The sequence below is a fragment of the Pleurodeles waltl genome, chromosome 5, assembly GCF_031143425.1.
Source record: "Pleurodeles waltl isolate 20211129_DDA chromosome 5, aPleWal1.hap1.20221129, whole genome shotgun sequence".
NCBI lineage: Eukaryota > Metazoa > Chordata > Amphibia > Caudata > Salamandridae > Pleurodeles > Pleurodeles waltl.
In genome coordinates this window covers 1,397,520,355-1,397,544,511 of record NC_090444.1, presented here as the reverse complement: position 1 = coordinate 1,397,544,511, position 24,157 = coordinate 1,397,520,355, and the positions used below count along the sequence as shown (strand labels likewise).

Genomic DNA, 24,157 nt, shown 5'->3' with positions numbered 1-24,157 from the left:
GCCCACAAAGTTCTCCACAATGCGGGCCCTGCCTACCTCAACGAGCGACTCACCTTCCACACTCCCGTCTGCCAACTCCGCTCCGCCAACTTCACCCTCGCCACATTCCCTCACATCCAACGAACAACAGCCGGCAGCACATCCTTCTCCCACCTCACCGTCAAGACCTGGAACTCCCTCCCCATCCACCTACGACAGACCCAGGACCTCCTGACCCTCAGGAAACACCACAAGACCTGGTTATTCGAGCAGTAGCAATCCTTTCCTCCCCCCCCCCCCCCAACAGCTCCTTGAGACCCTAGCGGGTGAGTAGCACGCTTTACAAATGCTTGATTAATTGATTGATTGATTCTTCTTTTTTTTTTTACCTTCAAAGAGCAGCACCATTATCAAGGAGAAAGGGGCAAGTTAAAACTATACAATGAATCACAGAGCCTGAGCCTCTATAATAAAGAATAACTAAAGGTTTGCAAAGGAATTGTTAGAAATTCGGTCTCTAGATGGCAGAGGTATGTACCCTGTCCAAGTGGGGACCACAATCCTAGTCAAGGTAAGTCACAACACAACCTAAATTATCCTCTGGTCAACCTCCAGTAGCTTGGCACAGAGCAGGAAAACTTAACTTAAAAGGCAATGTGTAAAGTATTTGTGCAATCTCATACAATAACACAGTGAAAACACCACAAAAAGTTCTCCACACAAGTTTAAAAAAATAGATAATCTGTATCTGACTAAATTAAGACCAAAATGACAAAAATCCAATATCCACAAGTCAAGATGTCACTTTCTAAAGGTTTAAATGAGTCCCAATCCTTAAGAATCAGTGGTTATATCTTTTTAACCCACCGTACCCGCATCAAAAATAACTGCACAGAGGGGCTGCAAAGGAGGAGATGCATTGAAAAGTAAAGCAATGTGTTGATTTTTCTGGTGCAGCAAAGGCAATGCATTGTTTGTTTCTACACTGCAAGGCGATGCGTCGGTCTGCAGGAGCACAGCCTTGGTTCCTCATGATGTAGGGATATTTTGATGCCCAGGGACGATGCGTGGAAAACCCAGAACGCATTGAGCATAGGCAGCAGGCACTAAGTCGATCTGGCTGGTGATGCAGTGATTTTTCAGCTGCGAGGCAGGCACTGCGTTGATCTAGCAGGTGTTCCATTAAATTTTGCAGGCGTTGCATCAATTTTCAGACGTGATGGGTTTTCTCTTCTTTGATAAAGCCTTTGATGGCCCTGATACCTCAGAACAGAAGGCAAGCTCAATCCAGGCCCTTGGGGAGCATTTGAGGAGGAAGGCAGAGTCCTTTCAGCAGTCTTTTTTTATTTCTTTTTTTAATTATGTTTATTTATTGGTTTATCAGTGATATTCAAGTCTATACTTTGAAACACTTCAATGAACAATCCATCATCATCACAAACGGCACGTAACCGTGTATTACTAGACAGGGTGTAGCCAGTTTTCTTTCAAAGGCCGTCTCCTGACACAAGCTTATAAACATCTTTTAGAAACAGTAAATATAACCAGTGTGTGAAGAACATAACACTTGTGGGACTGTGTGTGCTGTAGTAGGAAGAATATCCTGTGATTGGTAGTGTAGGAGGGAGTATCCGGGTTGAGGGTTCTTGGAGATTGTACAAAGCGAAATCAGACATGATGCATAAAGGAATATAGTAACACATACATCCAAAGGTATCCTCCCTTTCAAGGATGATGTAAATAATTTTTGGCCTCAACATTTAATACCATAGGATCCCAGCAATCACCACCTTTGCAGAGAGTTCCATGAGCCCTAAGCCACCGAATATGATGCCCTTCTGCTCTTGCCCAAAGCAACAGGTCTTTTAACCACTGGGGAATGTCCGGAGGGGCCAGGGATTTCCATGCCACGGCTATCCTACATTTAAATAGCACAAAAGCCAGACCAATGAATCTATGAAGGAAGTAGAGCATCCAGCGTTTTTAAAAAAAAAACACGTGGCACCACTACAGGTAGTGCTGAGAATAAATAAAGCAATCTGGGGAGGATTAACATCTTAGATATCTCCCCACAGCCAACTGGTGACAATGGCAAAGAACACTACAAGGTGAGGGAATTACGGATGTTTGCGACTGCTTAGTGTAGGTTACCATCAAGAAGATCACGTGCTGAATGATAAACATTGACTCCTAAATACTTAAAGGAATCATAGTTCCACTGCAGTTGTGAATTAACCGGCATTTGTCTGTTGGCGGGGGAGTGTGGGGCTAGCGAGAATATACATGACTTGGGCCAGTTAACCCGTAAACCAGAGGTCTCCCCAAAGGTCCCCAGGAGTTGCTCGAGCTCCCGAAGTGTAGCTCGTACATCCCGAACATAAATTAGAGCATCAACCGCGTATAAAGACACGACATAGTGATGCCCCAATTCTGGAATTCCCCAGATCCCAGCACTGTCACGCAAGTAACAAGCAAAGGGTTCCACGGCCAGGGCAAACAGAAGCGGTGATAGCGGGCATCCCTGCTGCATCCCTCTCTTTATAGCGCAGCTATTGGATATCACCTGCCCCGTTTTTACTCTGGCTAGTGGTTCTGCATGCAGTGCGCTGATCCATCTCAGAAGTCGCTGTCCGAATCCCATGGCCTCAAGACTCACAACAAGCATTTGCAATGCAACGGGTCTCGCGTTTGCTCATGTTAGAGCTGATTGCGTTATAAACTCCTAACCCAACTTTTCACCTATCAGGCAAAAGTGCATTAATGTACATAACCCGAAAAAGTGAAATTAACTATGTAAAGCGCTCGACTTCTGCCAAGCGAGATCGCGCTCATAAATTAGAGAAAAAGAAGTCCACGAGCCCGATGGAAAACATCGAGCCTTGCATGTTTTCTGTACTTGGTCGCTGCGCTCGAAGAGGGCTAGCCACCGGAAAAGGCATGACGTATGCGTGCCTTCGACTAATTAAAGCAAGCAGATTTTATTAGGCAAGCCCACGAACCAATAAAAAACACTGACATGACGTTGACAGGGCTCCGAGCCCTTTTCTAAACACTAAAGCGTCTCGCTGCGATACGCATGCGCGAGCGCATGCAACGCAGGCTCGACCCTAAAAAGGAAATCCTAACCCACTGTGTCAAAGGCTTTTTCTATGTCTAAGGAGACTGCTACATGGTCCAGGGCATCAATTGGGGTATTGTGAATGATAGGCAACAAGCGCCGTATATTAAGGAAAGTACTTCAGCCCGGTATGAAGCCTGATTGATCTGGATGGACTAATTTCTGTATTACAGAAGTAAGCAGTTTGCAGGATCTTCCCTAATATCTTGCAGTCCAGATTTAATAAAGAAGGGGGACGGTATCACTTAACATCTAAGGGATCTCGCCCCAGCTTAGGCTATACCACAATTAAGGCCTTGCCTAAGGATTCTGGCAAGCAAACCTGTTCAAGTGCCTCTTGGAATATCACCAAGTGTCACTGTTTTACAGCAGTGGAGTAAGTGGCATAATATTCACTCAGTAGGCCATAAGTGCCCTGTGTTTTGTTATGAGGAATTTAGAAAATGGCCTCCTTGATCACATCTATTTGAATGGGTTACTCAGTAGTGTCTTGTTGGGTACAGGAAAGCCTAGGAAGGGACACCCCACTTATGAACTCCTGCACACAAGTCCGATGTGGGGCTGCAGGTCTTTCATAGAGCTTTTGATAGTAGTCCCGGAATGCTTCATTAATAGCCATCTGTGAGGTAACAATCATGCCATCAGCTAGGCGAATCGCCATGGCCGGAGTACTTCGGTGTTTTCCCCGTAGAAGCCAGGCAAGCCACCTACCTGAGCGATCACCCTGAGCATGTTGTAGAGCCATACGTGTATATAAGTCATGATGACACAAGGTGGCTTCCAACGTGTTGCGGCAGAGACGGTGTTGGCGAATCCGGGAAGGCGATTCAGTTAGCTGAGCAACCTGTACCTCTGTTTGACACAAGTCACGTTCCGTAACACGGAGGTTGTGCATCAGTTGCAGCCTAATCCCCCAGGTGGTTGCCATACAGTGACCACCTTATGTGCCTCCCACTCCATGGCACAAGATGAAGCAGAACCAGCATTTGTTTCAAAGAAGTGCTGAATGCACTGTAATAGCGCATCAAGGAATGGTGAGTCCAAATGGGCCTCAGGTTGTAGGCACCAGTTAGGGATGACGGGCCGTTGTGTGCCCCATGACAGAGTCGCCACCAACTGATTATGGTCCGAATGTGTTCGAGCTAAGTATTCTGACCGATTCAAGATAGGGCCATTCTGGGTAGTGCTGGAAAGGATATCAGTCCTGGTGTGCATGTCGTTGACGGGCGACTAGAACGAGTACTTGCGGGTGGCTCAGGCGCCACACATCATAAAGGCCCAAATGTATGCTCCATCTTTTGAAATGGCAGGACGTATGGCTGCTCATGGCAGAGGGCAAAGGGGGATGGGAGTGGTCCAGGTGTAAATCCAGAACAAAGTTAGTCCTCCCCCCCAATATCGCCACAATTAGTGGAACCCAAAAAAATTGCTGGTGTAAGAGAATCTACGAAGCTGGTTTGATTAGCGTTGGGTGCATATGTTGGTGCTAAATTAAGAGGGGCCCCATCCACCTGACCCTCCAGTATAACATAACATCTTTCAGGGTCTATCTTCTGGGTGATCAGTGCAAAGGGGACTCCTGGAGCCACCCAAATAAGAACACCCCTGGCGTAGGCGGATGTAATAGTGCCATAAGTTTGTACCCGCCATTTGGCCCAGACGTGTGTCCCATGCTTGCTATGCCACTGGATTCAAGCTAACCTAGCTGATGAAGGGTGATACCCTGAAACCAGTCTCAAGATGCTTGTTTCCGGTCCAGGGTGGACCTGGCCTGGCAGTTCGGGCTGGACTATTCCCATGAGGAACAGGGTCAAGATTGATTTGCATATGGCTGGGTCCAAACTGGGGTGGCATGGTGAGCAAAAGAATTGATGAGTTAAACCCAGATCTGAGACTTGGGGTGAATGTTTGATTGGTTCCGCATTCCGTCCATCATTTGTGTTTGTTTGCTTTTGTTGCCATAAGTGCGCTGGTAATCTAAAAGTGGCATTTCTGAAATAGTAATGTAGAATCCAACTTTACAAGTAGGAAGGACTTCTCACTACCATTACAAACATATCAAACATGGCAAAGCTGTTCCTCTCAGATCAAAATTTACCACTTGAAAGCATAGAAGGGAATCTCTAATTCTGGCCCTTAAGAGGAGCAGGCTTCACAGTAGTGAAAAATGACAAGTACATGCCCTACCATTCACGTACATAGCACTCTGCCTTATGGGTTACCCAGGGCCTACCTTAGGGGTGACGTATATGTAATAAAAGGGGAGTTTAAAGCTTGTCAAGTAGTTTTAAATGCCAAGCAATGGCAATCCTGAGACATGGTTAAGGGTCTACTTATGCAGGTGACACAATCCGTGCTGCAGGGCCACTAGCCGCATTTATTTTACAGGCCCTGAGCACATAAAGTGCACTTTGCTAGTGACTTACAGGTAAATTAAATATTCCAATTGGGTATGAGCCAATGTTACCATGTTTTAAGGAGGGGGCACGTGCACCTTAGTACTGGTTAGCAGTGGTAAACTGCCCAGAGTCCTAAAGCCATCAAAAACGAGGTCAGAAAAATATGAGGAGGAAGGCAAAATATTTTGGGTGACCCTTTAGAGAGGTCTGTTTTCTAATGGGAACATAGTGTGGCAGTAAAATGTAATAGTATAATTCCCTTCTGAGACAAATATCTATAGAGACGACGATACGTGTTTTCTTCAATAAAAACGTTAGGCTCCTACTACATAAGGGTGAATTTCCACTCATCAGGCTCAAAGCGCTTTCAACCAGCATGCCTTAGAAGCACAGGCAAATCACTGACTACCTCAAGAGACATGAGAAAGATGAGAGAAGCAGCGCTTGTGATTCACTGCTGAGGATTGCATTCAGACACGCAAAAGAAGAGCGCATTCAAGAACCCTGAGCACGGTCTGGACCTATCATGGAGTCAGAAGAGCATGATTCCCCTACTAACGGCCTCAGCCCCACTCATAACATGAAGGTGAGCGGAGAGAAGTGGGAAATACTTACTAATTTAGAAGACATATCAGATGTGTGCAACCAGAATCACCAGAGGCAATTCCCCATAGCATCTGTATCAGAGGGGAGCAAGATTGCCATGGCTACCCCAAATCATCCTGGTCTCACTCCAGTCACCGTGACCTGCAAAGTGCCATACTTAGCCAGCGTGACAAAGGGGAATGCCTGGAACTTTTACCCCAAGAGGCCCAGCCCCCCGCCCAAAGGGCTTGCCAGGTAGTTGAAAGTTCACACACCCTCCAAATGTGATACGTAGAGCAGACAAAAAAACAGGACGTTTTGTGGGTTGTGTCCCCCTTTGCAACCATACAGGTAAGTGGAGAATGGAAGAGAATAGGGAGTGTTTTTTTTTATTGCTTCAACAAGGTCACATGGTGCCTGGGGAAGAATAAACACCTCAAATAGTGTGCCTATCTAACAACTTTACTTTGTCTGGCACATCGAAGTGCACCTGCGTGGAGTCGTTTAGTGGAGTTCGATTTCCCCACTATCGATAATTGTATCCGGTCTTCTCTTGATTCCATTCTTCCCCCTCAAACACACCATTCAATGGAGATTCTTTTCCCCTGCCTGTGAAAGTAAAAAGAATTGTAAGCCCCTAAAAAGGACCTGGCGCAAAACCTATTGTGAAGATGACAAACAGAATTATAGATCTGCATTAAAAAAATCATTAAAAATGTTGTTCTACCATAGCCCTCTATTACACTGAGAAAATCACAATGACCCAAAACTGTCCAAAATCACTATTTTTAAGTGGTTACATCTTTATCAGTTCCTACTACCATTTTTCCTTCCATATCACTCTCTCCGTTGCAATGGCTGGCATTCAGGCCTCTCTATCTCCTATTTCTTTCACTCCCTGCTTAGTCACGAACAGGGAAAGACACTACTTAACCTGCAACAGTTCATTCTAAGTTACAACTAGAGGTGATCACTTCTGCACCATCCTGTTCCTTTAGCACTTTTCTGCCCATTGACCTCCTGACATTCACCACCCTACTTAACTCAATCAAATCAGGCTCTTCTCTGGACCCTCTTCCACCTTCGTATTTTAGTTAACTATACCCTCTGTTTCTGGAAATAATGACCTAACTTTTGAATTCCTCATTCACGGGAGGCCGAATTTCTAAAGCTTGGAAACACTTAATAGTAATGTCTCTGCTGAAAAAGTCAAATCTCGACCTTCTAAACTGATCTATTTATAGGTCAATCTCGCTTCTAGCAATAATTGCAAAAATTATTTAAAAACATGTGAATCTGCAAATCTCGGTATTCATTCAATCAAATGGCCTTCTGCACTGCTCTCAGTCTGGTTTTAGGGCCGGTCATAGTATTAAGTCAGCTCTACTTGGTGGTACTGAACAGCTCAGACACCAGCTAGACAAGGGTGGCACTGCAGCCTTGATCTTACTTGACCTCAGTGCCGCACTTGACATGGTATATCATAAGCTGCTTCTCCAAAGATTGGAGGAATTGGCGCTCAAGACGGGACCTTGATTTGGCTCAGCTCATTTTCACAAGACCGCTCTTTTCAGGTCTTTACTACAACTTACAGTTCCAATCCCTTTCCCTTATCTTCTGGGGTACCTCGGGACTCAGCTGTTAGTCTGACCATTCAAAACTTGTGTGTGACTCTTGGCAGATATAGTAGAAAACTGCGGTTGTGCGCTTTTTTCCTATGCAGATGGTACTCAAAATATTGTCTCTCTCTATCACCTAAGGAAAACCACAACTCTATCTTCTTGAACATCTGCCTCATGAAAATGGCCACCTCGATGAACAACAACTGCCTCAAACTGAATGAGGATAAGACTGAAGTTCTACTGGTGTGCAATCATCCTCATCTCTGGGGACCCCATTTTTGGCCTGATGTTCTCGGTACTCCTCCGACTCCGGTGTCTGTGGTTAAGATCCCAATCTCCTGACTTGATCAAAAGCTTTCAATGAACCATCAAATTACTAAAGTAGCCTCCCCTTGCTTCTGCATGTTGAGATGGTTAATAATGTCTACTCGTCTCTGCCCAAAGAACAGTAATACAGGTATTAATTTTCTCCAGGTTGGATTATGGTAACATTCTTTATCTGGGGGCCCCAAATGCCTGTCAGGTTCAAATATCGTTCAGACAGCTACAGGTAGACCAGAATGGAGCCACCAGACTTTTTTTTCCACCTTCCTACCCATTCTTTTACCTCCAATGCCCTTGTCATTGTTTCCACTTGGCTCCCAATTAAAAAGTGAATTCATTTCAAAGATCTGTGCTATATGCATAGGGTTATATCAAATTCAGGTCCACTCTAGTTTAGGTCACTGGTGGCCAGCCCAACCGTCTTCAGTCGTGCACTGGCAATCTCTCCACAGTTCCCAGAGTGAGGAGGACCCGTCAAGGTCGCCAGTCTTTCTCCTGTTTAGGCCCCAATCTGTGGAAAACTTTGCTGGTTTATATGAGATCTTGTCAATTTCTTTAGGTTTTTTAAAAGGTTTTAATGACCAAGCTTTTCAGAACCGTGCTTTTATGTTAAGACCTGGTTAGTATACTAGAAAATGCTCAGCACTGGGAAACCCTGACTGGGTAGCATTGTACTCCACAAAACCATATAATAGTGGTACGAGAAAATGAGTTGAGGAGGTAATTTGACATCACTCTTTCAAATGTCTTTCAGTTATTTCTATTTATTTTATAGCAATAACAATGGTTTTATCTTACTTACTTCTTACAGTTTTTCATCAATATTGATTCCTTGCAGCATATTTCACATAAAATAAACTTTTTCCTGTAAGGTTCACATAGAAAACGTGTTACACTCCACTTTTTGTATAATGTGAATGAAAAAGGAAGAGCCTGCTGTAGAATATCACAAAAAGCTGTAGTTGATTGTAATGGCAAAAGATACACCAAAAGATTTAGATTAAAAAAACATAGATGAAGGAAACAGAAGGCCCCTTTACCAGGTGCCACTCCTCTGACTTGTCACTGTGCTAGGCATTGACACCTGCAGGTTGGAATGGAGATCTAAAAGCAAATAAAAGATCCTTTATAAACTGTCCCGTAAGTTCAGCATCTCTGAGTAGCAGTGATATGCCTTGAAGTGGCCTCTGTGTAGCAAACTCCCTGCTTTCTTGAAAGGTAAACACGGGAACATATATTAACCTTTTGTTGTATGAGTTAGACAACCACCTTCAGCTTCAGATGTATGCACCTTCTGATATTGATGAGTTTAGTTTTTTTTCTTGAAGTTAAATTACTTTTATTGATTATTGGTGGATTTAGAAACTGTCAGTGATATTATCAGATAGGCATCGGATCTACACCAGACACCCCCAACACCTGCAGTTTGAAAGATAAACAAGAATTCTGTCAGCAAAGTTTTCCATTTAAAAACAATAGCATTAAGCCTAATTCAATAATGGGAAAAACAGCAGCAGTGGTGGGGGACTAGAGTGGTAAATAACCTGATCCTTTGTAGCAATCCTTTGAGGCAACCACAAGATTATATATGAGGGTGAGGGGTTATCGTCTGTAATATCATCAGTGAAGGGAACAAGTTCTTCTCAGGAGGTGGGGCGGTTTTAGGTATTTGAGTTCCTGTGTCCAGTATAGTCAGTCGACTGTAGGGGAGAGTTGGAAGAGCGAGAGTAACAAGAGACATGCATTCTGGATTGGCATTAACTAGAGAGTGAAGTCACCGTTCATTGTGGGTTAGCATGCAAGTGTGTAGTTTACTATAGGATGAGCATTTTAACAAGGAGGTGCCAGAACGTTGTTAGTGATGTTAGGACCAGAGATGGATTACATTCATGTTCAAGCAAAGTTATTTGATCATTGAACATGCTGGTCATCCATTCCTTCAAAGGGGGTTCGGTTGCACTCCACCAGTGTCATAAGATTCTGGTTTGGGCCATCATCAGGGCGATTGCCAGGCATCTGCATCCTTGTGGTGAGAGATCAGTAGTTCTGTAATGTTGTGTAAAATGTCTAAATGCATCAAGGCTTTTATGGGTGAACTATGGGTGCCAGGAAGTTGTACTTACACTTAAGGCCAATATTGATGGACTTTCAATCAATGCCATAGTATACCTAGTAGGTCTCAGTCCAGGTGTGGACACCTCCAGGATTGGGAGTTGTTGCGTTCTGACTGATGGTGCAAAGTCATAAAGTATGATAATTTTAGTGTGGCCTCCCTGACAAACTGATTATGGGTAGTAAGCATTGCAGATCATTTATCAGGGCTGTAGTTCCAGGCAGGCAAACTTTGCCACAGAAGATGTGTGGTCTGGTGAGCTGGTTTAGAGAACCTTTGGTAAGTGGGGTGATTGTACATACCCTAAACCACCCTGTGAGAAATTCCCATATTTTAGGGTAATGTATTTTGGATGAGACCCAGAGTACTGGTGGTACTTAATATAGATGGACAACGAGTTGGACTCATGGTGGGATGCCCTTCTGGATCTTCCACTGAATCCATGGACTACCTATGCTTATCTCGGCATAACACCATATAGGAGCAACCAAGTGAAGTCTCTGGAGAATTCCCAACAGCTTCTGCCCATAGTTCCATTTGACCACTGCTTAACTGGATATGAAATAGGATACAGACTACGGGAGTATCTTATATGCGTATGACATATAGAACTTATATGTACCCCGTGATGCATCCCTTTCTAGGTTCGCCTACGTGGGAGGTGGTTGAGGTCCAGGAAGATGTATTCCTTCCAGAAGTAGTATGTGCATCGATCCTAAGCAGCCTCAATCTCAGTTGTGTCCCACCAGAACTAATCACTTGATGCATGCATTTTTCTGAGTCAACAATTGTTTGAAGATGAGGAGAGATAACATCCAAGAGTGTAACTATCATGTGTGTAGCAGGTGCAGTTGCATCAGGGCCCTGAGGCATGTAGGGCCCACTGAACCCTGATTATTGCTGTATTGTACTACCATGTCTGTAGTCAGGGGGAGATGTTACATTTTTTGCACAAGGCCCTATGTCATCCTTGCTTCTCCACTGGTAACATACTGAACAAGTATTTGTAGTTTGGTGCTACTTACATCTTAATAACCTGGACCCTACTCCACAGAGAGAGCCATATATGTGACCAACAGATGAAATCATTCTGTGTGCAGGAAATTAAGGATTGTCCTCCACTATTTTCTCTAAATCTGTATTCAACAAGATGCCTTAGTATTTCTGACTTTAGGGATCCATCGCAGACAGTAGACATATAAGCTATCCATGGTGGTGGGTGCTGGTCATGGGTTGCTCCTCGCTGCTCCCAGTTGAACCTATACACAGAAAAAGTGGGAGAAAGAGCAGATTCTGGCTTTTCAGCCAGCAGCAATGTGTGCGTATTAGTTAGTCGTTAATACTGCAGAAAAGATTTAACTTGTCCTGCATTAGAATACATACATTGCACCACTGGATATGACTTAATGGCTATTGATTTAGATGGTTTACAGAGCCAAGAGAAATGCAGAGGACCACCATGACCACCAGGCTCACGATCACCCTTCAGGAAACTGTAACAACCATGTGGTCCCTACCCTTCGTAGCTGCCCCTGCCTTGACGCATTTTCATTAAAGGACTGGACTCCATCAGAGCAGTCCTCACCCTAGTCCTAAATAATTCAATCCTCACAGCCACCTACCTGTATGCCTGACACACACCACAGTAGTCCCCTCCTCAAGATACCCTCAGTAGACCTGAAGACGTTAGCCAGCTATTGGCCCTTGTCCCTGTTCCCCTAACAAAAAAAAGTTAGGGTAAAGATGATAAACAACGCCTGGACTCACACCTCACTGACAACCACCTCCTTGACACCACTCAGTCTGGATTAATCAGGCCCAACCACAGAACAAAGACCACCGTCTTCATCTCCGTGAACAATATTCGGATGACCATGGAGACCATGGACCTTATCCTAGTGGATCTTTCTGCAGTCTTTGGGGTGGGAGACTGTGTCCCACCCCATCCTTATCCAACAACTGCAAGCAGCTGGCAGCCAAAATCTGACACTTTGCTGGATTTGTTCCTTCGTGACAGGCTGCACCCAATTGGTCAGTCTGGCCCACTTCACCTTGGATGCCATCATCCTCTTCTGTGGCATTCCACAAGGATAGACATTCAGTCCCACTAATCATTGCCTACATTTCCCCACTCACCAGCATCATTGGCTCCTAGAATCAACATCATACCCTATGCTAATGACACCCAGCTCACACACTCCCTCTCTGACAAGACGCCAAAAACCCAGACCAGTTTCTCTACTGTTATGACCCAAGTTGACAGATGGTTGAAAAACAACTGCCTCAAGTTCAACACAGGCAAGACAGAAATAGTAATCTTTGGCAAAGACACCTCAAGATGGACTCTACCTGGTAGATTGCCAAAGTCAGAACCACAGCTCTTCCATCATCCCATGCTTAGAACCTCAGACCATGCCCGACCAAGTGAACACAGTCTCCATTTCCTGCTTCCACACACTCAAGATGCTCAAGAAGATCTTCATATAGCTCCCCACAAACACTTGCAGGACTGTCACACACGCCACCATCACCAGCAAGGTGGACTATGGCAACACATTCTATGCTGGAAGCAACACTCAACTGACCAGCAGACACCAGACCATACAAAACGCAGCTGCCAGGCTCATTCTTCAAACTCACTATCTGCACTTAAATCATCCAGGTCCTCACAAAGCTTCACTGGCTCCCAGTCTTCAAACAAACTGTCTTCTATCCCCTTATACATACAATGGAAGCCTTACACAACATTGATCCCACTTACTGCATAAACTTCCACAACCCTACCGGACATCTCAAGCTCAACTGGACTCCTACTTGCATGCACATCCCACTGAACCAGATCCATTGGCCGTGGCTTCTCCTACCTCGCTTATAAAGCCTGGGATTACCTGCCACTGCACATCAGATCCTCCTCCTCAGTTCTTGAATTCCGCTAGAAGCTGACAACCTGGCTCTTCCCCTAGCTCTGACCCTAGCTTGACCCATACAGCTCTTGCTTCAGCATCAGGATACCCTCCTGGGTGAGTTGTGCGATATAGAAAATAACATAATATATCAAATAAAACACATAACATAATCACAGAAGACATTTTCTTGCATAGGATGTGTTCGCAATGCAGGAGAGACTCTTTTCCATTTGAAAACTTAAGCCATCACACATTTGTAACTATCAGTCCTGCATGTTTCATTTACAGTAGCAGGCTTTTTAGTAAATATTTTCCCAAAAAGAGTGTTCATGACCCTAACGTGGACTCCTAATTGCTTGTTTTTTTTTAATCAACTTAGAAGTTCAAATTGTGGTCCGGTTGCTCCCTTGTTATAAACTAAAAGCAATTATGTGTGTATGAGATGCACACATATTATAATGTAGGTACTTGATCAGAGCCACCAGTACCATCAGTACTGCACCACCACTAGTATCAGTGCCACCATTGCCACCGCCAGTACGAGTAACCGCATTAATAATGCCACTTCTAATATCCATAATAATAGCATCACCACAAACAATACCACGACCACCAACACAAATTACCAGTGCTAATACCACCAATACCAATAACTACCAGTCTACCACCAATAGTCGCCACAATACAAGACCATCATCACTACCAATACCATCACAAAACCAATACTCTGTCGCTAGTGCCTCTAGTAAAAACTCCACCAATGCCACTGCAAGTAAAAACACACTGGCACCACTACCATTATCACTATCACCAACGCCATCCCAAATCCCCACCACCCCCAAAACTAATACTGAGCCATACACAGCCATTCAAGTAGATAACGTTGTGGTTTACAGTCTCTCTTCCACATCTAAGAGTATTTCTCATTCTAGTGTAAATCAAAAGTCAATCTCACCATTCATGTTTGCGGAGGGGAATCTCACGGTTAAGTGTCCCTTGATTTAGTCATGAGAGTGTAATAGTGTTTGTGATACAGGTTCCTTAAGTGTGCAACTTGATCCCCTTCTCTTTAGAGAAATCCCTCATCTATCTTTCTGAATGCCTTCAAAGACTTGTTTTTTTCTGACAAGTATGTGCTTAGAGCTAAATACATGTTTGTTCTCTTGTTTTTTTAGTTTGGGCAAAAATACTCTCTTTAGGAAAATGTGATTGTGCTTTTCACAAAAAATAAATATATGTTAATAGCAGCTTTAACAATCCTGAGTGTCGAATAGTGTTTTACACACATTAAGAAGGTTGTCTTAATGTTCATATTGCTGTTCGTTCCTCAGAATGCCAAATTCTACCAAGAAGCAAAGAGAGCAGAAGAGGTGGTAGAGCATTGCTAACATATACCATTTCAAATCCACCATGGAAGTTCCATCTCCGTCATGCATCAGTCTTGCCCATTTGTACAAATCATCTACCCGAATTGCAGCTAATAGACACCCTACTCCTATATCACTCTGTGGTTTAGCAATAAAATATTTATTGGAAACAGATCAACTGCACCATTAATACTCTACTACCCTCCGAATGCTCCTATTGCGGTGTGATTTTAATTTCCACTGAAATGATATTAATGCCATTGTATCTGCACTGTCCCCATTCTTGGTAGTTACTAACCTATCGCAAATGTCATAAAAAACAATTACTATAAGGGAGATAACCGCAATGTGGCTATTGGAGATCCCACAAGTTTAATAGTAAAATCCTTAAAATTAATAATTATTTTCAATTCAAGTTTAAGCATGAATGAAGGGAAAGAATAAAACTTAGTCCCTAACCACACCATCACCACAGTATGGGGGGTTATTCTAACTTTGGAGGAGGTGTTAATCCGTCCCAAAAGTGACGGAAAAGTGACGGATTTACCACCAGCCGTATTACGAGTCCATTATATCCTATGGAACTCGTAATACGGCTGGTGGTATATCCGTCACTTTACCGTCACTTTTGGGACGGATTAGCACTCCTCCAAAGTTAGAATAACCCCCTATGTCTTCTAAATTAAGACGAATGGAATTCTTACTCTCTACTTGTACATCCCAACTCCAGCCTTAATCCAATAGACAATTTGCTAAAGACTAGTTCATGCTCCTGGGAACCCGAGGAGACAATACACGTGCGACTTGGAATGCAAATTGAAATAAGCATTGGCAAAGCCAATAAGTTTGACGTTGGCTGCTGACTTTTTGACTTTGCCAATACTTGTTCTGTCTGTGAATGTTTTTTTCCAACTTTATTACAGTAAGCATTCAGAGCTAGCCGCCCATGTGTACACATACATATGCACAGATACACTGGCAGCAAACTTGAAATGAATTTGTAATAGTTTTCCACAAAACAAAAACGATGTGCAGATATAACCAGGTCCTCGCTAAGGTTACAGAATAAGAAAAGGAAAAAAAAAGAATACTAAACAAAAAACACACATTGATCATGTAGACCCTGGCGGGTCTGCTTTCTGTGTGGTATGGCATTGTGTAGGGCTGACCCTGTGCCCCATGCTATACGCTGTGATGGGCAGAAAGCAAAACAAGATGGCTTTACAGCAAACCAATGGAAGAAGAAACTGTAAGCCCCTGCAATGTGTGCGTGTGTGTGTGTGTGTGTGTGTGTATATATATATATATATATTGAGCGAGAGAGAGAGACAGACGCGCGCTATCTTTCTTAAACACCAAATGAAATGAGCAAAGAATGAAAACCGGAAACCCTTGCAGTAAACCACTAACATTACTAAATATAATAAAATGTCATTTGAGTATCTCATAGAACTGGCTAACTTCTTGTCCGCATTTAAATTGCCTTCCTTCCCTTAAATGAGTTTAAAAGTCAGAAGGGAGGTGGGGCAAAGGTAGAACAAACTAAGTGCAAATTAAATTGATGTTCCATTCCCCTTTAAAAGAAACTCAGTTGAAATCGTCCTCCTGGTCAATATGTTATAATATATTTATTGTGATCTCCGCAGCAATGCAGTGCTTTTTCAGTGCAGCGTATGCCTTAAGTAAACTGTGTCTGTAGAGAAATAAATATGCTTGCGCGTGGTTTTTTGTATTATAACCACATTTTTGCACCCTTATCTAATGTGCAGGCTGAGGTTGAGTTGCAGTTGGCTGTGGAGCGTGAAGAGGAAACCCAGCAGCAGGCGATTCTGGAGCAGGAGCGTCGTGACCGCGAACTTGCAATGAGAATCGCGCAGAGCGAGGCAGAGCTCATAAGCGAGGAAGGGCAAACGGATTCACTGCGCAGGTACAGCGTCCTCCTTTTCTGTCCGTACACAGCCGGGGCTATTTCCCGCACAAATGGGCAATATTTTTCTAATTTGTGCGAGAAAAAACCCTAATTTTGCAGGTGCCTACATTTTGGGCATTTATTAGCCCGTAGTGCGCAGTTTATAAGCTGGGGCGGCGCCGGCCTCAGCTATAAGAAATGTGATCACTGATGATGAAGCTGCTGCCAGTGGTGAGTGGCGACGCGTGACCGCAACTGAGCAAAGCGTGCAGCATAATGCTCGGACAGGGAGTGAAAAAGGATACAGTGAAACATTACATACTGTTTAGGTGCTGCTGCAGCGCGTGTGTGAACTGCAAGGCCACATGCTGCCCATGTACTGATGTATCCTAGCTAAGGGGGGCGGTGGGTGTATCTGTAAAAGGTACACAGGGACGTCAATCTAGTAGCGCTCGAAAGCGCTACCAATTAACGGCCATGCCAAAAATTATTGGCCTTGCCCCTGCAACACTCTTAAAAGTTCAAGCAATGCTACCAAGCCCCGGGCAACGTGGTGAGGGTCTGTATTGTGCGGTGCCAGAGGCTAAATTGCCATTGTTGACGAGTCAATGACATACTGACAGCTGCACTGCTCGGGGGTCTGCTACACGTATACAGTGATCCGAGCCAGGTTTTTGGGGTCCGCCCATGGACTGCAACTTTATAATCGTGAGGGCAAGAGAGATGACAGGGCAGCTTTCCAAGGGGCTTACTTTAGACAGCATGGACGCACTTTTACAATGGTGAATACCCTGTTACCAATCCAGTGCTTTGAATGGTAATATAGAGGCGTAGTTAGTCACTGTTTAGAGTACCTCTTTCCTCCTGAGAAGTCCCAGCACTCCAGCCCTGTGTAGCGTGCTCCCACATACATGCTAGCCCCCTTTCTTTTCTAATGACCAGCTTGTGCATGCCCCGGCCCCATCCTGCTCCCATGTGTGTGCCCTTGATGTCACATACCTAATGACGCTCAGACTGGAGTCACTGCACACGTCTGTTAGTTTATATTTAGAGAGCATTGGCCAGGGCAGTGTTTACAAACCGGACAGTGAGTTTACACCAGGAAAGGCATACCACGAACCAGTATGTACCATGCCACATGCCCTTGATTATGTTGGACCTGAGTTCTTCATAAGGATTCATTGTTGGTATTGATTAGCCGTTATTAACATGTCCACGAAGAGTCCACCACCCCTGCTCCCTTTCCTAAACCAAGAAGGAGACTTCAGCAGTTCATAGTATAAGCATAAATAGACTGTCTGGGCTTATGCTCAGGTTCAGTGGCAATCATATCACTGAAGCATAGCGTCAGATTTATAACATTGGCCCTGTACCCCTTGAGTTTTTGAGGGTCAACGTCCTAGTATTGTTACAAGCCGGGTGCTTCTATAGTATGAATTTACGTTGTGCCCATGACCCCTTCCACCTTCTCTACTATTTGTTCCATTTTGCTGCTCATCATAAGAAGCGAGTGACCATTTTTCAATGTTCATTTCTATTTTTATTGTGTAATACAATGCATAATTCAGGCACTGTGAGTTCCACATATTTGCTTAAAATAGAAATTCGATTTGTGCTTAAAAATGTTTGCTTAAGCCAATGATTGCATTATTTCAGTGTTAAAATTTTGGGCTACTTTTTGGGCTAGGATCGGTTCATTTTGGGCTTATTTTGGGCTGGTAGTTTAATGGCTTTGGGCTCTAGAAGATTTAAAAATCTGGCAACACTGCTTTCTAGCTTTGTTTTCAAACACCTTGACGCACACAACATGGCGTGACCGTTTCCTTACTAAATATCATTGGAACGAGTTGAGGAATCTGAAATTTGCAATTTCGATATGAAAAGCATTTTGTGGAGAAGAAAGAAAGAAAGATTGGCCTGTAACTCAAATTGAGGACCGCAATCTGACAATATCATGGCGGCATCGTTTGCACTCTGTATGTGTTCATGGACGGCTAAACATTAACCATTGATTATCTGGATCAAAATGGCTTGTAGTCAAATTTGTGCCCATAACCAGGGCCGGCTTTAGGGAGGTGCGAGCGGTGCGACCGCACCGGGTGCTGCCCTCGGGGGCGCTGTCTTTAGCAATAACTTACAAGCTTGCGATATAAAAGCACCTCTTGAAAAGTTTCTTGTGTGTCCAGCCTTCAAGAAGCAATGAAAATATGAAGATACCTCTTGTGATTAATGTTCCTGCTAGGGAGAGAGATGGGAGTTTTGTTTAGTGGCAGCCTTGACTAGCCATAAAGTATCATAGATGGTTAATGTACCTGCTGCAAAGAACAGAACTATATTTTAGGTGGATAGATGAGTGGATTAGTAAAGCCAGCCTTTTGAAACAAATGAATATGTGAAAGGGGGACTATGGAGAGATGAGGGGCACATTTGCTGGTTGGTAGTGAGAGAATCCGGGGAGGTGGTCATGGAGTGGAGGGCGCCAAAAAAGACCGTCGCACAGGGTGCCACCAGCATTAAAGCCGGTCCTGCCTTAACTTCTAATGCCCTATTGCTCTTCTCATAGTAAAAATAACCCTTACTATGACTAGTTTAGTTCCAGTTCACCTAAAGGTTTTACAGGTTTGTGGTTTAGAAATTCACGTTGTATGCAGACCTGACTACACAGAATCTGTCAAAAGAGTGAGCTTTCTTCTTATTTGGTATTAATTGAGGGAGAGGTGGTTATTAGAAAATAAGTACAAATGGGGCACTTGATGGCTTATTTAAAACAAATGTAAATCATGGCACAGCCTTGTAGTTTTTGTTTGTGCTCAGCTATCTGTGTGCTGCTGACGTTCAGCCACTCTCACCCTTCTGTACTCTTTGAGACTGCACTTTTCCTCCTTTTGCTCATCCGAAGATAAGCATTTGAATCCAGGTTTTATTCGTTTGGCGGTCCTCGAGTCCAGTCGTTATTATTCATATTATTAATGATAGTACCTCCTTTATCTTAGAGGATATTTTAGGTTAGTTTCATGTTGTCTGCGATTAAGTTAATATGACTTGGATTTATCTACTTAATGGGTAAGGTATTGCAGCATTTGTTATCATTTTGGAGGGACTGGCAGTCCCAGACTTTGAGGCCTATTATTTGGTGGCCCAGCTGCAATGTCTGACCCGATGGGAAGTGGAGCATAGGGCCCAAGCGAAAGATGGGACCACTATGACTCTCCCTGTGCCTGTACTGGCGGGCATAATCTTTAATCACATTGGATCTGATCCAGGACTCGCTCCAGAGACTCGGGTCCTCCGCCGATGCTGGAAACAATGTCTCTATAGAACAGGCTTGACTATGCTTTATACAACTGAGATACCAATGGCATGGCTTCCGTGGTTACCCCGAGCAGGCGATTGGAGGGGACTGGCGACCTGGGAGGAGGCAGGGGCTTTACAGATGGGGGACATATATCGAGAGGGTAACCTACTACGATTCAAAGATTTTCGGCTGGAACATGACCTGCCACAGGGCCACTTCCTAATGCATCGAGTGCCCCTACGCACCATTGGTAGATGGGAAATGTGGAGCCCCGCCCCCACCGACCCAGCACCTATCTATTGACCTCCGATGGCACACAAAAAGCCATCACAGGCTTATATAGAGCGATCCGCAGAGGAGCGCTGCGCCCCCTCGACGACCTACAGCATAAATGGGAGGTGGACTTGGGGGCCCAAATATCAGAAGGGTACTGGGACCAGATCCTGCAGAGGGCGCCAAAGGTCTCCAGAAACGCTAAGTTTCAGCTTATACAATTTTATGTCATACATAGGGCCTATCACACCCGAAAAGACTCCGGGATCACCTCCACATAATGGATGCAAAATGTCCTATGCGGGGAAGGGGCGGCGGACTTTATACATATGTCGTGGTCCTGCCCCCACTGGAACACCTACTGGAACATAGTGACGACAAGCGTGGCGGAAATCACTGAGCACGAAGCTGTATGCACACCAGCCCACTGTTTACTACACTGGCTCCCCCATGCTCCCAAGAATAAAGCAAATAGCAAATTCCAGGGTCTTGCCTTTATACTAGCCAAACGAGAATTGACAAAGAATTGGAAGAGCCCGATAGGTCCCAACCCCCAAAGCTGGAAGAGAGAGTTAAGGAGCTGGGCAGAGTGCAAAAGCTTACTGATGAAAAAGGAGCTTGGACAGGGAAGGGGTTCCCTGGAGATAATAAATGCCTGGGAACAGATTATTATAGCATTATATGATGAACCTTCAATTTCCCACATAGAGAGGACTGAGCTAAGAACATCACCCACAACATGAAGTGATAGTACATCCACAAAGTAGAAAGTAAGCAGAGCATAGGATAGGGCTTGTAAATGATATATAAAACTTGTGCACTCTGAGAGGCATCATGATGCAACTCAAGCATAGGCGCAGTAAGAAACTACTGTATAGGGCAGATGGGTGGCGGGGATACAGGGTAGTTACGAGTAGAATGGCACTAATTATTACTCTATCTTAGCTCACTGACAAGAGAGATATACAAATTAACACTTCCCTCAACTATATGTATATAGAGATTTGACATACTTAGAGGAGCTGAGGAGAGGAAGATATAAGCAAATTTTGGATCGCTTTATATGATTTTATAAATATATGATGACAGAATATGCTGTGCGATATTCAGCAAAGTTATGCTCAGTGATACAAGATGTATGTATGCCAACATTGTACCATTCCCATTTATTAATAACATTTGAACTAAAATACTAATAAAATCTGTTTAACATTTTTTTTTTTATCATTTTATCTCATAACCTTGTGTTGAAATTCAGATTAATTGGACCTTAGTGTGGGGTAAGTGGATCTGATGACGTACCAGTTCTGCATGGGTCATCACAACTAGACATACTGCTCACATTCCTAGGCAATGCTTTGGCCTGTAAATACAACCAACTCTGTGCTCTGAGGACATAAGTGTCAAGTATTGTTAAAGTGCCCATACCATTCCCGTCAGGGTCACGAGGGCTGCAAGATGTTTGGGCTTAAATCGTTTTATTGGATTGTCAAGACCTTGCACTCAAAATAAGACCTCTTAAACTCCAGGTACTACACTCTATCATAACAAAGCTTGATAAAGTGTTGCAGCATATAACCTATATCTCATGGCAACATACCCGTGAACCTTTAGATTAAAAGAACAGTGCCTATAACCAACTGTGTATGTTATAAAATGACGTGTAAAACAACAACAATGAGCTGAAGAATTAAAAGGAAAATCTGTGCCGTGATGGAGGACCCACCCTTAGATCTCCATCTATGTTACAGATAAGTAAACCATATTTAGCGGAAGAATACATTACATATGAGTTGGCTATATATCCGATCTCCAACAATACTCAAACAGTGGCAATTGTTTGTTCAATTTATCAATTAAACATTCAGAACTGCCATCAGGATTCCTGAATGACTCTAATTTTTGAGCTGCCCAAAGATCACCAGGTGAAGTTTACTGGTCCACAAAGGTTTTGCTTGGCACACATGATAAAATGTTTTTTTTATCACTTGTCAAAAATCGTAGGATTCACGCTGTGGCCTGTTTTTGGCATTCTCGTCCTATTTTTTTCTCTGCAGGATTTGTTCACATTTTCTTTTGACGTTAGTGGTTCCGAGTCACCTCCGAAGTATAGCTTCTAGGAGAGCACCTAATGCAACAATTGATCCTGATTCTCATTCTCAACAGTGAGGCCTACATCTCATGCTGGCAACTGAGTTGCTGGTTCAGTTTTAAGGTCATGACACCTACTCTAGTTTGAGGGTTAGAAAAGATAAACAGGACAATCCTCTGCATCAACTGAGAATTCATGGAAGTTGAAGAAATGGTAACTGGCCATAGAAGCAGTGTTGTTGAGACCTATCTCCTGCACTATCTTTATGACTTTCTGAGGAGAAAGTTCTCAGGCTTGCATCACTGTGTACCCCTTTGACTTTAAAAGCTGGCACATTTCTAGAAGACTCTGTTTAATGTTTCCAGCAAAATGACTCCAGCTGCTGCTCTGCTGCTCCTTAACTGGAGGGGACAGCTGTTGTTATACTGAGTTTCTCCATCAATGGCACCTCATCATCAGCTCCAAACTAATTCCAGCATTCTAACGTAGTGATACAGCCACCAGAGGTTACTTGTATGCATTGCAGCAGGACAGCAATAACTAATTTCATTCATCTTTGGCCTCATCTCAGCATAAGTCGTGGTTTCCAAGGTTGTAGTGGTTGCAGCAGTTCACTTAAGGAAACCTTGTGTGTTTGCAGATAGTCAATTGACATGCAACCTGCTTCACTGACTGTGAGTTTCTTTATGTGCAAAAGTATTCTCTTGTACTATATAAACATCTGAAATTCACTTGACTTTTCTTGGAAACAGTTCTGGAAATGGCAATGTTCTCTTGAAGGGAGTGTCTGCCAATCACCATGTGGGAGCGGACTTTCACTCTTACTTACTCACCTTTGTAGAAATGGTACCCCAGGTTACATTGGTTACAGATGCATCTTCCCAGGTCAGAAAACCTCTTTGAAGGACTTTTGCATCTGCTGCATGTGAAATCCCAAGGAGTGTGATTGTTGCATCATTTTGATGGAGCTTTAAGGATTTTGTTTAGGACTGGTTTAATTTCTCCTCAGTGCACGGGGCACACATTGCAAGTCCTCATGGACAACACCAGAGGCATGTATAATATTTGTAAGAGCAAGAGTACAGGATCCATTCAGCTGTGTGAGGAGAGTAACATTGTAGTGGTTGGAGATGAGTCACGAAGTATCAATTGTGATGAAAAACCTAGCAGTGACAGATGACGCTGAAACAGATTCTCTGAACAGTATAACTATAATTCTCCTGAACTGAGAATATGACTTAGGGGACAGTGGGAGAAAGATTCTGATAGCTGTCATTTTGCTTCTCTCATGAAAACCAAGGGCCAGATATATCAAAGGGTTTAACCCATTCTGTGTCTATGGGAAAATGTGTTGGTACATATGGCCCAATAGTGTGTTGTCCTCTGGTCCATGTCTTTTCATTTCTAGGGATTGCTAACAGAATCTTTGTGGTTGTCCTTAGACCTTCTCATATACTGTACATTACCTCTGACTTGTGTTTTTCTTCTGGTTTTAAAGAAACAGAGATTTCAATAGTTCGAAGATAATCTTTCTGGCTCCCTCATACAGTCCAGCCTATTCCTGCTAATTTAGATTTCCATCAGGTAATAGTCTACCCTCTCACCATGAGGGAGGACGTTAGTCCCCAATATGATCCTATTCTCTTTGCGTGCATGAAAGTTGAGAGGTCTGTTGTAAGCGATTGGCCTCTTTTGCCAATTAAGTTGCTGTGGCTCTTGCAGACAAGCATCTTTTGAACAAAGGTGTATAAGCATGCTCAAAGTGAGATTAAGAAGGAAATCCAAATTCTACTGTATATTAGATTAGTAGTCTACTGCTCCTGTCTCAAGCTGCAGATCTATCTAGGGCATACCCTGCACTGCATAGTTTGCTTACTTATTCTCTCACGAGGTGCCTGCTTACTAAGCAAATAAAAAAGGGCTGATATATTGAGAATAAGGGAGGGATCAGGAGGAATTATGGTCCAATGTATATCCTCCTTAAGTGAATATAGAAAATCAGCGATACACTGTTCCAAAGAAAACAAAAAAAGAGACAAAAAATATATATAGTGACCAGGGTCCTAAATTCTAGGAGCAAGAGGCCTCACACACCCATAGGGTGTCATGCTTCATCATAGGCGCTGCTCCTCGTCAGACTGGCGCTGCAATGTCTGACGGGCACCACCCCTGATG

General features: G+C 43.7%; 1 protein-coding gene across 7 annotated transcripts in view; it reads left to right on the top strand.

Annotated features, from left to right (window-relative positions):
• MYO6 (myosin VI) overlaps nt 1–24,157 on the top strand; it is an 892,076-nt gene that overhangs the window by 739,296 nt on the left and 128,623 nt on the right. For all 7 annotated transcript variants that reach the window (XM_069235652.1, XM_069235651.1, XM_069235650.1 and 4 more), the window contains exon 28: nt 16,183–16,340. In XM_069235652.1, coding sequence (XP_069091753.1) covers nt 16,183–16,340 — 158 coding nt within the window. The remainder of the gene's footprint in view (nt 1–16,182; nt 16,341–24,157) is intronic.